Consider the following 18,549-nt stretch of genomic DNA (forward strand, 5'->3'; position numbering starts at 1 on the left):
GAAAAGGACCTACAAAATATCTCCAATGAGGTAGACAGTACCAAAAAGATTATGTGTGCCACTGAAGAAATGGTGCGGTCATGGTGTGAGGGCTCAGACAATAGAAACAGAAGAAAGAACATGAGCATTAAAAGAGACTGACAGATGGAACAGGTCTATCTGGAGGTGTGTTATCACCTCAAGGTTCATTATCTTCATTGATAGATGATAAAGACTTTAAAAAGTATTTCTTTGGCAAGAGCTTGAAAACCTTTTCCTGGGTTACTGTTGGCTTCGACAACTTCGGAGTAATCATCGACAACGACTTCAAAGTTGGAGTCAATTTTGTCAGAGTCGACCTCGACACCTGCGTCGAGGGCTCTGACGGTGTTAGCGAAGGCTTTGTTGACTTTTTTATGCTTTTTCAAAGGAACCCTTGATGACCTGGATTCCTGACTTGTCGAAGATTTTTCCTTGATGCTCAAAAATGTAGTCCTTGACTTCCCTTTGTCATCTTGATGCAGATAGACAGGGGCATGGGCTTTTGTCCTTCAGGGGGGGTGGGAGGGGAAATCGAGGTCGCATTCTCGAACATTTTAAGAATTTCATTATGAAACACATCCCAATGTGTTGAGGAGTCTGACTTAGTTGGACATTTGTTTACCTTGGCTGAGGAATCACTAGGAGGTTGAAAGTGACCTGTGACACCGTTTCTTTGCCTACTTCGAAGAAGAAGAATGTCGTGAACGACTTCTAGATCGAGACCTTTTAGATTTTTTCTGGTGAGGAGAATCCCTTGACTCATCTGTCTCTCTTTTTGAGCTCTTCCAAGGCAACCTTCCCATCGTCAATTTACCTTTACGTTCCCTCAGAGCCTTTTCGGTCATTGCCTGACAGGAGTTACAGTCGGAGGTACGGTGACCAGTACCAATGCACCAGACATATGCGGTGGAGATCAGTGATCGACATCTTCGATCCACAGTCCTGGCACTTCTTGAAGCCCATCTTAGGCCATGATGGAGCAGACAGTGAGGACATTTAAGTTGATTGAAAATAACTGACGAAGTTCACTAAAGAACCGAAGCTCGCCGTAATTCTTCGAAGCATTAGCTCAGAAAAACAGAACTAAAGCGAACGGCGCTGTTTGCGCTTCTTATACTAATGAGGACGTCGACAGTTGAACAAAGGCCCTTGAGAGACATCGACTCGACAAGAGGGCACACAGCGCCCCCAGCCAAAAAAAAAAATTCTGAAGGAGCTGAAGCTGGAAGGGTAGTTATCATAAGATGAGGAATATGTGGGAGGGCACAATCCATTCAAAACAATCTACGCAAAATGCATTCCTTCATACTAAAAGATGAAACACTACTAGCAGTCAGAGAAAAGGAACTTTATCCCATCAGGGTCAAACTTTTGCATTCAACCATTTTTCTCACGAAACTCCACAAAAATGCCTTTTATTGCAACAGATCACAAGGAGTTTGATAAAGGTGGAATACCCTCAGCATACGATTTCTACGTTCTCTTAAATACTATGTACTAAGGTCTCCAGAAAAAGTAGATGAAATACCTAAAACTGATCTAGTGAACAACAATGAACAATGGGGAGAACGACAACAATGAACAATGGGGAGAACGACAGTGGTCAGGCTGAAAGACACAGAGCAGAAGAATGGCCAATAAGGTCAAAGACTACTGGCGAGCCTATTTGAATAACAAACTTCATTAATGAAATAAAGAATATAACACTTTGGGGCCTACCTCCCAAAGTATTTACATTCTAGCTCAATTGCTGGAGAATTATTTTTTGTTTTTCTAACTCTATTTTCAAATCCGCTGCATACTTAAGTTTACAGGATTGAAAAAAGTCTGGCTGAGTTGAGGGGATGCCTAATAAGTGGTTCCAATGCATTAACTGTTCACGTCAGCTCCCCCCCACCCTTTCTCCCCCCCCCCGAGTTGCGCTATAAAAATTGTTATGAGGGAGGAACTAAGGAAGAATGACTAGAGAACTATACAACCTATTTTAGTGTCAGTAGATCAGCTTTAATATGCGCAGCGATAAGACAAAGGGATAGGGGAGCAGGAGCGAGGGGGAAATCAATCATGACAGAACAAATGTCTAATTATCTAAATGGGAATGACAGAACCTCACACCCCTACAGGCATATCTCCACACCAAAGAAAAACTTGAGATAAATGCTTTCCAATCAATGGTTAAAGGATCAATGCTAAATCCTAATGGCCTGAACTTTCCCCAATAAGAATGTGAAACTTCTCGGGTGTCTACGAAAGCAGATCAACTGAAACCTGCACATCCAAGGAACTTTATTGCTGAAGGCACCCTACACTAGACTGTAATATAAATACTACCCCGAACAGTTCAGGGATTTGGCTAAGAAAGAAGTGAGGAAACCTCTAAGCAGGTATCTCTAATTCAAAGTCAAAGCACCACAAAAAGACAAAGAAGGTAGATGTATTATTCGCAGAGAACACAAGAAAGGAACACAAGAGTCTCTGCAGCAGTTTATGCCACAGAAAATGTCCAGGAAGCATTTAATAGTTTCCCTCTTATACAACTCGACTTTGTAGAGGCAGACGCAATGGCTTGTGGCAATTTCAATCTGGTCATGGACCCAGGTCAGAATGTGTTAGTCAAGGACTGCTGCTTATCAAACAGAACGGATATTAATCGATGCTGGTCTTGTTGGGGTGGGAAGAGAAAAATGTTCCAACCAGAAAAACAAAGCATTCACAGATCACACTCCCACATTTTTTTACGTAAACATGAGCAAACCATTAATGAGCCGAATGATACAGTATGAAAGAGTGCATTGCTATATCTAACTATTCGCCTGCATTGACAGAAATGTATTGAATTCCTAAAGGGAAGAAACTGAAAAACTACAGGGAAAATAGATCAAGCAAAAGTCCAGCTTTAGTAAAAGGTACATAAACAGTAAAGAAGAAAGAACAAGCGGTCACCTTGGCTTCTAGAAATGATATACAGTGGCTCTCTGGTGGGCGAAATGTTGGGACACATCGGTGGCCGATAAAATCACGGCGATCCGTACAGGCTTCCTAAACAGAACTCTGAACATATGGGACCCGTTTATGGACTATGCTGGCAAATTCCCGGCCCTCACCAGGAGGCCCCCGCTGACCATATGGCTCCAAGGTAGCCTGCTCTACTGAACCACAACCCTACCCCACAGCGTCCCATCACGCCGCAATCTGTGTATCCCACTTGGCATCCGAGGACGAGATGGACCACGGACAATAATATTTCTTCCAGCACTAAGAGTCCCATCACACCGGTTTCTCCCGATAGACACTGCTGCCCTAACATATTATCGAATGCTGCACCATTACTGCATTATGTTCAATGTAACGCTCTTTCAAAATGCCAATAAAATGTTGTCATGAAAAAAAAAAAAAATGATATACAGGAAATTGAACATACTGCAGGGACAGTTACATATCCTTCTTTCCGCTGAGGCCAAACCATGGTACTATGAAATAACCAAAAATACCAGGACAACAAAATCAAATATTTCAAAACAATTTAAAATAGCTCAAATGGAAGGAGGAAAACACAGATTAGTAGCTTCCTAAACGTATGAATTCAAGTACATTACATGTTCCCCACAAGACCACTGAGGAATTGAACATGAAGAAAACATTGCAAGGGCCTGAAAAAGGATGGGTGGAGAAATGAATGATCTTTCAACGAGCCTAAAGTCGACCAAAACAAAAATTTGACATGTGGAAGGAACTATGATGTTTAAAAAAGACAACATTGTACTAAAACTTTGTTTCTAGTGAAGTTTAATTGATATTTGACAAGTATAGTCTGATGTTTTGATTCATGTAGAAATTGGAATACTGTGCTCAGATATATTTTTTGCAAATTAATAATGATTTTTAAGTTGTGTAACTGTGGTTTATGCTACAAGATTATTTCATGTTCCGTTAGCATTCTTGTGAATGAATATGCAAAAGACACATTAAAATTATATTTTTTCTAAGATTTGGCACTTTACAACGTTTCGGCAACATCATTTGAGAGATTGATTTTTATTCTTCCCCCCTCAACGGTATGAACTAAGAGTATTTTCCGGAGAATGGAGGCGCAATCATTAAATATTGAGAGCTGACTTTTAAGCCCCTAATTCCAGCCTAGGAAGTTCTACTCATTGAGAGTCATGGCAGTAACCAGAAGTGGCCACACGCACAGTAACCGGAAGTGGCCAGATCCACTGCATTTTTAAAAGGAAGGAGGACTTGTTTTCCTATAATGTAGCCTTCTTCCACCATCTCAAGTGTATCCAGCTTCTGAACATTTCTCCGAGGAATTCCACCAAAATATCTACTGATGCAAAGAATGGGCAAGGATGCACACCTAGGAGAATCCACAGAATCAGTTTCTCAAAAGTCAAAGTTCGCTTCGCAAACAGCCCCAACTGTCGTGTTTAAATTTATTTGTAAAAAGGCCACTACATTTAGATTCACAAATTGCTTATGTATTTGTGTCAGTATGCAGGCATGTTTAATAACTGCCATATTTTCTTCACGGCGAGTTCTCTATGACCAGCCCGCTTACTTTCAGGTGCATTGAAATCTTTCCCAGTCTCTCATTTTGGGTGTACTTCACATGTGTGAATTGTGTGTTTCATTCAGTGGTTTTAACATTTTATCTTTCTGTGCGCATGTAAGCTAATATATATCAGTTTTAACACTACAGTATTTTGTATTTTTTGTATTTGTTTTATTTGTAACGCGCACCTTCAGGCCCAGTAATACATCCCATCCATAATTAACTACACTGGATATATATGAAGTTGCAACATCACACTCAGTTCGCTGCACCCTCAGTCATCAATATGGCGCATGCAACAAACCCCACCCCCCCAAACCCCTGCCCTCAGTCGTGGGGACCTTTCCTGACCACCCCAATACAAGAAGGCACATAAAGAGCAGTTGAATGAGGAATGGCATACACTCATGAGAGCATGCGGTGAGTGAAAGTGGTACTTGGGTGCGAGTGTACATGTATGGTGAGTGAAGTGAGTGGGTGAGATTAAGTGGAAGTGTAGAAGTGGAAGCGACACTGAGTGAGTGTGATTGGGAGAGTGGAAGGAGGCGACTGTAAGATTAAAAAGGGGTGGAGTGTAGTAGAGTAGCGTGATGAGAGTGTACAGGGAAGCATTGGAATAGATGTGATGCAGAGTAACATCAGACGGAGAGACAGAGTGGGAGGAAGAGATGGGAGAGTAGAAGAAAGGGAAAGCAAGGACAGAGCATCAGGGTAAGGACTAGAAGAGCCTTGAGAGTGAAAGGATCACGTGAGACCTGAGCATTTGGGAGACACCAGTTCCTATTATCATTCTCCTTTTGTGACATACGATCAGGTTACATCTAGAAGAGAAAGATAGATAAAGCGGTTGTCTTTAGTCCTTCACACCTAGCCAGCTACATCCTTGACAGTAGGGGTTACCAATCTCTAGTGCTGCACTTGGGGATCAGGAAAGCATGGGCTATTGGAGAGGGAGACCAGAGGAGAGAGAGGAGAGAATGGCCTTTGGTTGAACCCTCATGAAAGTCATAATAAAACCATATTTTAGAGTTGGAGTATTTTCGAAGCCATTTGTGATAAAGTTTAACTCCACTATGAGAATATCTATGTGAAAGGTCTTCCAGACGTGCTTGATGGAAAATGACTCAATGTCGAGTAGTCCCTCAACATTGAGGCATCTCTTGACAAAGTAATTTGCTGGTAGCTCTAACAATGACCATCTCTCTCGACATTAAGAGGTGCTTGCAGTGAGAGCAATGATGCAGAATGCACCAGCCTTGTCCTGGTTGGTTGTTTGTGGGGGGTGCTCGCCCCATAGCTGATACTTCAATTGGGTCTTGCAATGTTTCAGAACTGCACAAAACTCTAGAAGCCTTCCCCGTCCTTCGATAGTTGTGTGATATTTTCTTGTAATATATACGCAAATTGACAAGGCATGCTAATCTTTTTTAATACTCGGACCCTATTGCAAGAGGGACATTTGTCAAATAGTGACATGGGTGCGGAAACAAGGAGGAAAATAGGTGGTGAGGAAAATTAAGAAAAAAGCATTACCTTCGCACAAAAAAGCTCTTTGTTTATCTTTTGTAGCACAAACCTAGCTCGAGAGCAGCAGAGTACTTCATGATGTGCAGAAGCCAGCATTTGGGCATGGTGTGTTTTTAACAGTAGCACAGATCTGTTAGCAGAACGGTTGAAAAACGTGGATTTATCCATGCACAAGGTATGGACAGAAGAGCCACATTTGTAGGGTTTTGCAGAACTAGATGATGTCGGGGGCGTTCCGAAACTGCAGAGTTAGTGGCTTGGAATGTGGCAGAAGAAGGGCAGTTTGCGGTCTAGCTGCGACACCAACCTTTTGATAGAGTTGCTACGGAAGGCGCAACAGCATCCACAGTTGTGGTAGCCGCCAGGTATGTTGGTGTGCCTTTCAAGACTGCTTTGTAGATAATGGAAGTCATTTTGAATAAGATGCTTATGGGGAGGGAAAGCCAGGGATGTTCGCTCAGGGAGGGGGAGGTGCTGTTGAATTTGCAGGATCAGGTAATGAGGCACGCTGCAGTGTAGTGGGCACCCTTGGGGGCAAATGCGCCTTTGGGGGTGCCGTTAAGAGGCTGTTCCCCATAAATGTGGGAAATCATGACAACCTGAACCACAGCGTGCAAATTGTACAGACGTGGGGGTTGATGGGTTTGATTTTGCTGGGTGTGGCAAGTAGCCAGGTCGTTTAAGCTTTCTTGGGTAGTTGCTTTTGGAAGGAGAGGTTGCGGTCAACAATAAAGTCTATGGATTTGGCTGAGTAACAGCTGAGGGCAAATCATTCCAGTTGCATATCGTCAAGCCACTTTTTTACGTGCCATTTGGTAGGGGGAAATCAGTGAGGTGGGATTTCACTCTTGTGGGGATAAGCTATTACTAGCAAAGGGGCAGTGAGAGACATCAAGTGAGAGCAAAACAAAAACACAGATTGGTTGCCTGAATAGTAGAAGAAAATGTTCCAAGACGCTTAGTCAGGTTTAATTTTTTCTACTCTTTTAGCTAACAGTAATGTGCACTCCAAGAGCTGTCCGTACATTTGCATGTATGTGCATGCTTGCTTGTAGCTTTGAGCTTTTGGGAGGGAAGTGGGAATATTAAAAACAACAGTAAGCCAGAAAAGCAAATACTTATTAAGAGCCAATGATGGACAAATGAATAATAGATCTTGCAGATAGCTGCTCGATGTCTCTATACCGAATGCCCATATATCTAAACTTCTATCATGAAAACTTGTATATCAAATGCATTTCCTACCTCTATAAACCCATCCCTACCATTTCTGTTTTATTTTTTAACCCTTTACCCCACCCTAAATAATTCGATAAAACGGTTTTCAAGGTAAACGTTTCGATATAAAAGTCATTCAATATAAAAAATTCAGTATAAACACTGTATACCCTCTCCACAGGGCAGTTCTGCACCTATAGTGTGGAGAGAGAGAGAGGGACAATTCTTCTCTCTACGTACCTGTGCTCTTCATGTCCTCATCCTCTGAAAATAATTTGCGCTCTGTAGCATGCACAACACAGGGAACCCAGGCATTGTTTTCAGGACCAGAGACCAGCATATCCTGGTCTAGCAAGATTCAATAGGCCTGTTCCTGGATTATGGTTTGTCCCACCATGTGTAGCACCTGGCCCAAAGAGGGCCCCGGGCTTGGTTGGCTGCAGTTCTCAACCCGAGGGAAAGAGATATAAATAAACAGACACAGTACCATGGGTGTTGAAATCATTTATTGAAAGTGTGCATATATGTTTCTGTTGTTACTATAAGGACTTACCTGTTCTTTTGTGGACTGGTCTATCCATCCCCCACCGTGGGGCTGGGCAGAACCTTTGATGGGAAAGAACAATTAAACTGTCTCCCCTGCCCCATTCCATTCCTGAGGAAAGGGAAAAGGACTTGGAATCTTAAAAACGAAACTATTGGGGAAAGCGGTAGGGAAGGAGAGAGCAAGAGGTAGTGTGCTCCCAGGGGCGCTGTGGCCTTGTCTCAGCCAAGTCATATATGCCAAGAGCAGCCCTGCATTATGCGCGAACCCTGGCCAGCGTGCAGAACGAAAAACTGCAGCTATGTCGGCCTGCCCAAGGGCCACTCAGAAGAAAGCCCCAGAATGCATGTCTGGTGCAGGCCGGGCAACAATCAGGACGGCAAAGACCCTATCCGCACAGTGGCGGCAGACCTGGACCAGGGGGCGAGGCCTGCTGCCCGGTGTCCCGCCCTGCTACAGCTGGGGCAGGTCCAGAGAAGTGGAGTGGTGCATACCTGCCTCATCAAGAGGACAGGCCACGAGGAGAAATCCCAGGCCACGTCCTCCCTGTGCCCCGGATGAAGATCCCTATCTCCAGCACATGATGTGTCCATGCCAGAGAGGAGAGTAATGGGTCTGGACAGAAAAAGAGGGTGGTGGGTATCGCCCCAACAGACATGCCTTTGCGCGACCAAGTTGCAACAGTGAATGTGTTGCAACAGACATGCCTTTGCGCGACCAAGTTGCAACAGTGAATGTGGCATCCCACAAGGCACCAGGGATCCACAGGAAGAAAACTGAACACGCTACGAAAACTGAACATGCTGTGACGCTGTGGTGATTGCAGCGCCCAATTAAGGTCATGGAGCATCAGAAAGATGGAGTGATTCCACCAGGCTGGTGGTTGTGTACCAGGAGGTAATGGGGTGCCGCTTTCTGCGAGGGCCTTCGACGGGCATGTGCTCTAAATTAAAGTGGCAATGCTCCACAGGCACCTGGGGTGGTGGGAGTGGATCAGCCCTGTGGAAGGAATAGGAAGGGGTGGGCCCCGCCCTGTGGAAGCACTACGGAGGGGTGGGCTTCACCCCAAAACACCAGTCAACCCAAGGTGATGTGCAAACCCTGTAAGACCTACAAGGTTAATTGGATGTGGCCGACTGCTGCAGCCACACCCCTGTGTATATAAAATGTAAATATGTATTAGTCATGTACTTGCTTACTTATGTATGGATTTATTTATGTATATAGGTGTTGGGTAGCCGTTTATGAGGGTAGCAGGGTAAAGTTGACAAGGTAAATACCCTGGTGTGTGGTGGTTGATATAGATGGCGGCCTACCAGAAGTCCCCTACGGAAGGGAGTTGCCCATCAGTCACCCTCTGGCCGCTCTTCCTGGGTACGTGCCATTGGATTGGCATAAGGCAGTCTGCTGTTCTGTCATGTCAATTCAACCTAAAGATCCCTCAACAACCGCCTTCCAGGGAGGCTGGACTAGCATAGCAGATCCCTATAAAAGGAATCACACCAGGGAAAGAAAAAGAAGGGAGCTTAATGACTGGGCAACTGAATAGGTTTATAATAACTGTGTTTAATAATTTTTTTTAAAGGGGGTCCTCAGGTGCCCCAACCTCCAGCCAAGTGCAAGAAACACTAGGGCTACATATATGAGGCTCCAACTCCCCAATTGAAAGGAAAGGGACGTTTTGGATTAAGAACCATAGACAGCCTAAATGGAGAAAGAGGTATGGCAAATGGTGGTTCTCGCTCTAGCTGTACAGTATTTCCCAGGAATTTAGTCATTAATGTACTTGTTAGCGAGTTATCTTAACTGTTCATGGTGTGCAGTCATCAAAAGAATGAAGGAAGGGTGGGGGGGTATTTATGCTTTAACCCATAGTTTCTGAATTTTACCTGCGAGACTAAGTCTATGGTGAATATTGGTTATATGGACGGCAGTGGCTTTGGGATAATTAAACAAAACAAAATACAAGATCTCCGGGAAATCCCCCAGACCATCGTTATTCAGCCTTCGAAGCCATTACAGAAAGGAGAAACCGATTGGTCACATCCCTTTCTCACAAAACCAGAAGTAACCGGGAGCCCAGCGTGCTGGCCTACAGACCCAAGCTACACTCCACCAAGAATGTCCAATGAGGCAGAAACATGTCTGTGGTTGCTTGTGGCCTCAGGCCAAAAAAGGGACGGGACCAAGCAGTTTGGATTAACTGCTCCATTTATGGTGGGAGCAAGCTTGATTTGCACAAGGTCTTTCCCCTTTCTGTAATGGCTTGGCAGGCTGAAGAACAATGGCCTGGAGGGTAGACCAAAGTAATCCCAGCGGTTACGATTAACTAAACCTTTAGCCATCAACTCTTCTGTGTTGTTTTAGTTGGGATAATTAAAGCCACTTTGTCTCCCTCCAACCTCAACCGTTCATGATTCACTCTTCAGCTTGCTGCCCATAAAAGGTACAGGAGGCAAATAAGCACAATGCAAAGGCAGAACTATGGGACTAGGATTGGGATAGAACATAGAGACAAGTTAAATCTTACAAATGATATCCATATAATATGTGGGAGGGATCATGCCATGGTATTACGTGTAGGATCACAAGATTTAAGATTACACTTGAATCGCTATATAACACAACACATTGTTGGTATAAAATTAGGCCAGCCAAAGAAAGACCAAGGGTGTAGATTCTGTAGGTCGAATGCTTTTGTAGAAACGGTATACCATCTAATTCTAAAATGCCCAGGACTATTGGTTAAGAGTTAAATATCTTGGGAATGTTGTGAGTGTTACAAATAAGAGTAGTGACAGATAGATGTTCTATGGGATTGAATTTGGGCGGGGGCCATTATGTACCAAAAGTTAAAGAAATGTTTTAGAATACTGTAATGAAATGAGAAATATTAGTAATTTTAAATGAGCTTGTGTGATATTTTAATTTTGTTTTATTGTTAAACATGAACGGTTTGTAATGTTCCCAACACAAATAAATCAAAAGGGAAGCAAGCACTCATACACACCTAGCATTGGAGACTAGTAGTGCATTCTCAGGGAAGTGGATCGGAAGCTCCAAACAAATTGATGTGTGCATTTCCCAAAGACTGCTCATCATTTACTGGCATCAGGACACCGCTTCTCTCTTGATATACAGTAGCAGTTTTTTGTACCAGAACTGTATTTTCTCCCCTGCACCCAAAACGTATTAAAAATGATCCAATTGGATGTCTTTCACGTTCTACACAATAGGTCTTTCAAAGAAAGGTGTGCATACTGTGAAGGGTTTTGACCCATGCTGAATCAATAGACTGGGTAGATGTAGGGATGAGCTGTCGCCGCCCATCATTCCATCCCAGAGTCCAGGAGAACCACGCAGTTGTGCGCATACCAAAAATGCCAGGGGTGAAAGGTGGTGCCAAAGGAAAAATAGCAGCACCTGTCAGAGCAAAAGCACTTTTAAATCACCTCTGTTTCTTTGAGTGCAAGCTCCAAATGTCCATTCCAAACATTGCAAGATAGCTAATACCGGAGACCTTTGTTCAAAAAAATCAGTTTTACTGATGTCAAAAATTTGCTGAAATCATGGGCACAAGACCACTCTAAAGATTCAACCTTCTTGTGGGGGGGGTTCCACATAACCACTCAAATGTAAGGATGCCCATCAAAACAATAGCAAAAATCTCCTGTCAAATTCAAGACAACTCAAAAATGGATGCAATACCGGTACTCACCACTTTCAGAAAGCCGGCGTTTTAAAACCACCAGACTTTTGTGTAAAACTGAACAGAGGAACCCAAACCAGGCCAAGGAAAGACTTGCTAAGAGGTGGATACACTGTAAAACTATATTTTGAAATGACTTGAAGGAAGTAATTATTTAATGGATATGTAAAGATTGTAAGTTTGATTTACACTGGGAACTAAAGTGACATTTAGCTGAATTCTGCCTGACAACTACCCCCGACAGGAGAAACCTGCTCAGCCACTCTTCCCAGGCCTAGCTGCATCCTGCTTCCCCACCAAAAGGAGATGACACCTCTCTGATTAGATTAGGGGAGGGGCACCTGCAGGAGGTTGAACAAAGCCCTGTCCTGGGCTCAGGCAAATGTTATATTGGGGGGGGTCGTAAAGTGGCTTCCTCTTGGGGGAAACTGGGAGGGGCAGTGCCTCTGCTAGCAAGTTGAGCTTGGGGGAAGTGGATAAACCAGTTATTCCACCATGTGATGTGGGAAGCCACACCCCTTTTTGACCAGGGCATAATTTTAAAAAGATAGATAACTCAGAGCGGACTGGTCAAAATTATATAAATAATATCATTATTCTTGTGATTTTTCTGTGCACGTTTTAAGAGGTGTTAGGACCCTGTGGTGTATTCTGGGGGGTTGCTAGCGGAAAATAGGGTCTTACTCCAAATGTCTGCATGTTAAAAATCTGACACTTCATCAATTAATGTCCATACTCCTTGCGCACATTTGTGTAATTTTTGGTAAATGTCCGATATTGGTAAACCAATCAAAAAGCGCAAAATGTTGTCATTTTTTAATGCAAGCCCCCAGGAAGATCAGAGGCGGACAAGCATGGACCATAAGAAATATATAATGTGTACATGTAATTTCAACAAATTGTGTATCTGGGAAAATATGTATTTGAATCAAATATAGATTTGTGGGCAAATTGACCAGGGGAGGAACCTCTGATCCATTAACAGACCTCATCATGATGACCATCCATTTCCTTCCCCCAATCATGGGAGAGGGGAGAATTGGGCCAATGACAAGTAGAGAGGGGCAGGCTTAGCTAGGCCCAGGCACACACCCATTTTCAAAACACATAAAAGGAACATTGAAACCCAGGTAGGGACATTCATTTTCCATTTCTGCGGAGCATTTTGACGGCCGACATCCCATCCAGACAGAGACCAGAACCAGAGACCCATAGACTACAGAACTTTGAACCTAGAAGGCCCACTGCAAGCAAAAGTATTATCAGCAGGCCTTCAGAATCCAGCAAACCTAACCAAACTATTCAACAGCTTTCTGAATTCTTTGCCAAGAACTTTTACCAGTACCCAGAAAGCAGTTACATCCAGAATCCACTTGATCCGGACCGGAAAGCAGAGCAGTATCCAGAACCAGAGGCCACTGTATCCAGAGAGGCTAGACCAGCAGAGCAGAGCTGACCCAGACGCTGTGAGCAGAACCGCCCGAAGTCCAGTTCAGTTGACCAGATCCGTGACGAGGCCCATTCATTTCAAAATTAGGAGTGAGTATCTGCCAGAACTGTGCAGAACCCAATCTCTTAGTTAAAATAATCTAATCCAAACTATTTTAACCTAATTAGAACAGCCTCCTAGAAATCGTGTCATCTGTCATTTTTAAAGATGCACAACTGTCACCTGTCAATTCTGCAGCTGGAAGCTGTCACCTGTCATTTTGAGTTTTACTTTAAATCCGAAAATCTACCTTTATGAAATCGTCCGTATCTCTTGGACCGTTTGGGCTAGGAACTAAATTTAACTTTAATTTTAAAGCTGGGATTCTAGGCTTTCCAACGAACCTAAAACCGACTTCCTACTCCTTATACTTTTACCGCAATTGCGATTTACGCACTCGCAAAATTTACAGCGATTTGGCCCGATTTCATCATCTGTAAAAACATAGCCGCTTTTTGCCTGAACTGCTAAAATTTGTTTGCAACCTAATAACCATCCCTGAACCATTGTTAGGGCTGACCTGAACTGATTTAAAGTGTCTACCACTCACCCTGAACCTCCTATAGGGAATTAAAAGCAATTTTAGCATTTTTCACTTCCTTGCCACCACATTACAAAGCACTCTTGCCCGTGTTTTAAAAAGCATACCTGTTGTCTAAGCTTGCTGGGGGGGGGGGAACTGAATTCCGTATTGTATTTGATTGTATTCCTGAAGGCTGTGTGTGTTACTTCCATCTCCTTGCATTGCATAGGGGGGGGGGGGGTGAAAAAGTGATTATCTTATCTTATCTTATCTTATCTTTTGCTAAAATCATATCAAGTATTTCTGTACTGCATTTTATTACACCTTGCATTTCCTTGAAACCATAAAGCATTTCAGCTACCTCATCCTCTATACTACTTCTAAGTAACCAAATCAGTTTACCAGTAGAACATTATCCATTGTTGATCACTGTCATATTTTAAGTGTGATATCCAATATTAATTTATTATAAAAGTGTGATAGATATATATATTGTTATATTTCTCAAATAAACCTTTTAAATTTGCAAAACAGACCTACTTCTTGGCTCAGTGGGGTCAGCGGGATTCTAAGAGAGGGGTGTTATATAAGGGTTGTCATCCAGAGTACATGAGCTGGACCTAAAAATATATCAATAAGGGTTTCCCTCAGCATCCCAGACTAGGCATTGACTTAGCTGTAGTGTTGAAGTGAAGCCGCTTAACAATACTACTTACCTTGACCGCATCATTTACTGGCATACAGGGGCATTTAATATGCTTAACATACCTTGTTCTTTCTTCATCCATAACAATGTAGTAAGTAATAACTACAATTTGAGGTTTATGGAGTCGTTTATTGCCAATGTTTCAGATCCAGGCTATGTCTGTTTAAATGTGTCTAACCAGTATCCTGCTTCATCTTCCAGAGCCCTAGTTCCAAAACAGTCTCCACTGAACATGATAGGTACACTCTCCACCATCAGGGAGTACCTTTTACCAAAACTCCTACAGGGGAAGGAGTGAAAACAAGTTGTGTAGTCATCACAATTGATTCTCACCGACTCCTCAGTCTGGTGCATGAACAGCCAGGGAGATCTGTTGGAATAATGCATCTCTATGGGGATACTAATACCGATCCCGGAAAAGAGGCACACGAATTCCCTGCACAGAAGAAGAAACCCCGCAGCAGAGCTTTCCTCCCTGGGTATCTGCTCCATGCATTAGAGAATGGGGTGGATGCGGAAAACCCCAGATACTTTTTTTGCCGGTCGGCCACAAATCGGAAAGAGGTTATGAGGGTGCACATTGTGCCAAGCAGCAGCCCATTCTCTTTTGCTGCTGACTAAATCTCAAACCAGTACAACGGGCATGTTAGGACACAGGGGATGTTACAAACAATAAAAGTTAAATGTACGTACTAAAATCTAGTAAACTAAAAGGGTATCCATCTATATAGCACAAGTACATGGATTTACAACTATACTACAAAACCAAATCCACAAACCAATGACAACGAACGGGCTAGATTTTAAGTGCCCCTCTATATGACAAATCTGAAGCTCAGAGAATGCAATGTAGGATGATCAAGCTGCTCTTAAGAATCTGCAGGAAAGTTCAATCCTTTTTAAGTGTTGGCACTCAAAACGAATTGTATTTTAACTGCGTATCGTACCGCTCGCTCTAGAAGGTACAAGTCTTGAGCTTGTCAGCCAGGTAACTTAGAGTGGAAGTATAAACAGCCTTCAACATCTGACAAGTAAGTTTAACAAGAGACTGAGTAGGCAATTGCATTCATCGAGGTGTCAAAACAGGAGTAATATGGTCGAAAGAAAACCACCAGCCGTTCACACATGAAACACTGCCCTGAGAGGAACAAGTGTGTATTGAAAGGCCTGACAAGACTGAGCAATAATTGATTCTGTTTGCAGTGCGAGCTATACAGGTAACGTCACTCGGCCCAACCCCTCACGTTGTACTCCCCAAACTCACCCTGCCGGCAGTATCAAAGTGACCACTGGGCTGGTGAGGATTGAAGTCCGGGTATGGGTTCTGGAAGGCCCGCTCTGACATGGTGGCCGTAGGTCAATACGCCTAGATGGGAGAAAATGAAAGAAATTATGCAGAGAAGAAAAAAAACAAGTATGGGCCGAAAAGCTACACGTGCAGGACTACCATGGGTTCTGTCTCCGACACATATTTACATCAGTGCCTTCACTGCTATCAAGCCACACATTAAGTCTCACAGCATGTCTCCTATTTGCAGCAAGATCGATTTTGTTTGCATTGCATTAAACATGTTTTTACAAACAGAGAAAAACTGCTGCCCTACCACCATAACATACTATAACAGCTGCCTACCACGACATAACAAAATGTCTACAGGGCAGCTACCCAACATGTCACGAGTGCGACTCTTTGATTTTAAAAAGAACAGTGAGCATGAATATAGACTGATACCTAAAGAACATTAGAAGAAAACGAGGCAACGGCAGACTCAAGTGTCAGATTCTCCTTTGAAAAACCGGTTGGGGACACATTTTCGGTCCATGTCGGACAGAGATGTCAAATAAAGGCCTGTGGGGCTGGCTGCGTCAGTCACCAGTAAGGTTTAACTATGAAAGCCAGAGTCGTTACACATTTATTTTTAAATAGGAACATTACTAACTAGTCAAATGTCAAACTTCAAAATCATGCACGTCTCACTGCCATTTTAAAGAACAATACATACAAGGACCTCTCCCCGTGGCCACTACAACTTCATTTCAGACCCGCTGTTTAAACTATTATTGCATTCGTGTATTCGCTCCGCAGTAACTAAACATTTAATCCCGCTACCTCTGGGGGAAAAAAAACTCAAAACATAAAGAACGACCTGTGTTGTTGTCGCAGTCCTATACACTGAGCCTCGCAGCGTATTATAGTGACACAATTATCTCCCACGCAGCCTCTGATGTTGCTGCGTCACACGTTGTACGACTTGTAGCCCCAAAAAATGCGAAAAAGTGGACAACGGCCGCAGTTGTACACACGCGTATTATCACCCCAGCAGCAGGTTAGATCTCACTGTACGACAGCAGTGACAGTCTATACACACGCCCCTTCCTCCCTTTCCCGTTACCTGACAGCGCGTTTAGCCAATCACTGGCCTGAAGCTCGCACATACTCTCCAAAGGCTCCTCCCACTCGTGATGCCAGCGCCCCTTGCTGCTGAAACGCGCCCAACCTTACTGAAACATGTCAAAAGGTATACATAAGAAGGGACGTCCACGTGTTTTGGCCTGTCTTTCTGCTGTATGCGAGCATGTACGATTGCACGTGCAAAGAATGAGTGAATGGAATGTTATAGTGACGATGTGTGTGTTGAACGTTGAAGTGAAATCTGTTGGGGACCTCCGGTGGTTCATTTGGACCGTTTTTGTGATGACACAAAGGAAAGCAATCTCAGTCAAGTCTCACATTTTTAGCAGAGCGTTCTAGTTTTCCGTCATTATGCTGAGAAAGTCAACCAGTCACGTTTGTTTACTTTGACTTCTGGCACGTGTAGTTTTTTCTTTTCCATTTTAAAGGAGGAAAAAAAGCATGAATCCAAGAAAAAAGACATGGCAATTACTTGTTAACGGATGGCATGAGCATAACTCTCAAGCTTATAGGGCCCCAGGGTGGGTCATAGCAGATAATTTCTTTTTGGGTGGGTTACCACCTTTATTGTATAAGCCCGGAAGGTGTGCAAATCTGTTTGTTGGGAGACAGCATTGCTAGCACAGCGTTTGTGAGTAATTTGACCATCCGCACGCGGAGTGTGTGCTCGCCTGGGTATTTTTGAAGTTTTGTAATTAAAATGAATGATGGGAGATCAACCTCAGAAAATGTGTGGGGCTAATCCTCACACATTTGCCTATGCTCACCGCACAACAAACACATAGTCAAGTGTACTCCGGGCTACAAAGCCTACAGGCACAGTCCTCCCTGTCATATTTGGCTGTAATGTGACAGCCACGAGTACATCAAAGCATCGCTGACGGGGGGAAAGCAACACCTTCCTCGGCCCATGGCCAGCCTAATTAAAATATCAAAGGCTCCATGGATCCGCCTTGTTCTATTGTCAAGGTTTTGTGTGGTGGCAGCGCATATTGTAGAGAGTTATATGAAAACAGGCCTGAAAACAGAACTTTCACAAGGGATGGTAAACACCAACACCTCTTTAATATGCAATGTGTCAGCTTGACGCTAGCTCCCACTCCTCTGTATCAAGGCCAGTGAATGTTATGTCTGGGAAAACTGTTTACAGTAGGCAACCCCCAGAGGAAATCCCCTTTCAGAGGCAAGACATATGTAATTTGATAGAGACAGAAAGTCTGTTCTCGCCACAACCCTCAAGGGAGACTTGCGCTTTGATCAGGAGTCACCGACAGCTCAATTAAACAGAGATACTCTTTGATCCACAACAGACAGGAAGATGGGTGGGACGTAGAAGTACATGTTGTCACCCCTTAACTTTCCTGTTGCAAGCACTCTGGTTCTAACCTCACGCATAAGAGAAGATTGTTGGTGGGAACACAGGATTGGTTCATTAAGGTAGGCTTAGCCTGCACCAATCACTGGGGCCCATTTGTCTTTAAAAGAGGGCTGCGCCCCTCACTTAGCAGATCATCTGACAACTTCGAAACGAGTAAGGACTAATTTGGACCATGACTGAAGGTACAGTCTGCCTTACAACTCCCGCCAGTGAAGGAAGGCCAGGATTTCCAAGAGGGAAGCAAGATCTCTCCCCTAAACATCTCACAGGGAACAGAGGGAGATACCGGACTCAGAGGACCCGTCCAGCAGCTCCAGAACCGGTAGCCTCCCAGCGCACAGCCTGCCCTGCTAGGTTCTGCCAGCAAGCTTCCTAGGTGGGAAGTGCCAGAGAGTCTTTGAACAAAGGACAAGGCCGTTGCCTGCAAACACTCTCCTCAGCTTTGGGCCATCCGCCTTAAAGGACG

At 43.7% G+C, this 18,549-nt stretch overlaps 1 protein-coding gene across 3 annotated transcripts in view; it reads right to left on the reverse strand.

Annotated features, from left to right (window-relative positions):
• Positions 1–16,655, reverse strand: part of LANCL1 (LanC like glutathione S-transferase 1) — a 675,259-nt gene extending 658,604 nt beyond the window's left edge. For 2 of the 3 annotated variants that reach the window (XM_069615911.1, XM_069615909.1), the window contains exons 1-2: positions 16,440–16,645; positions 15,557–15,658 (exon numbers count right to left, since the gene is read on the reverse strand). In XM_069615911.1, the coding sequence (XP_069472012.1) occupies positions 15,557–15,637 (81 nt within the window). In that variant the 5' untranslated portion in view covers positions 15,638–15,658; positions 16,440–16,645. Of the gene's footprint in view, positions 1–15,556; positions 15,659–16,439 lie in introns of all 3 variants that reach the window. The other variant, XM_069615910.1, reaches the window with a different exon arrangement.
• Positions 16,656–18,549: the final 1,894 nt, after the last annotated feature.

Source organism: Ambystoma mexicanum, chromosome 9, assembly GCF_040938575.1.
Source record: "Ambystoma mexicanum isolate Mex_15411 chromosome 9, UKY_AmexF1_1, whole genome shotgun sequence".
Lineage (NCBI taxonomy): Eukaryota > Metazoa > Chordata > Amphibia > Caudata > Ambystomatidae > Ambystoma > Ambystoma mexicanum.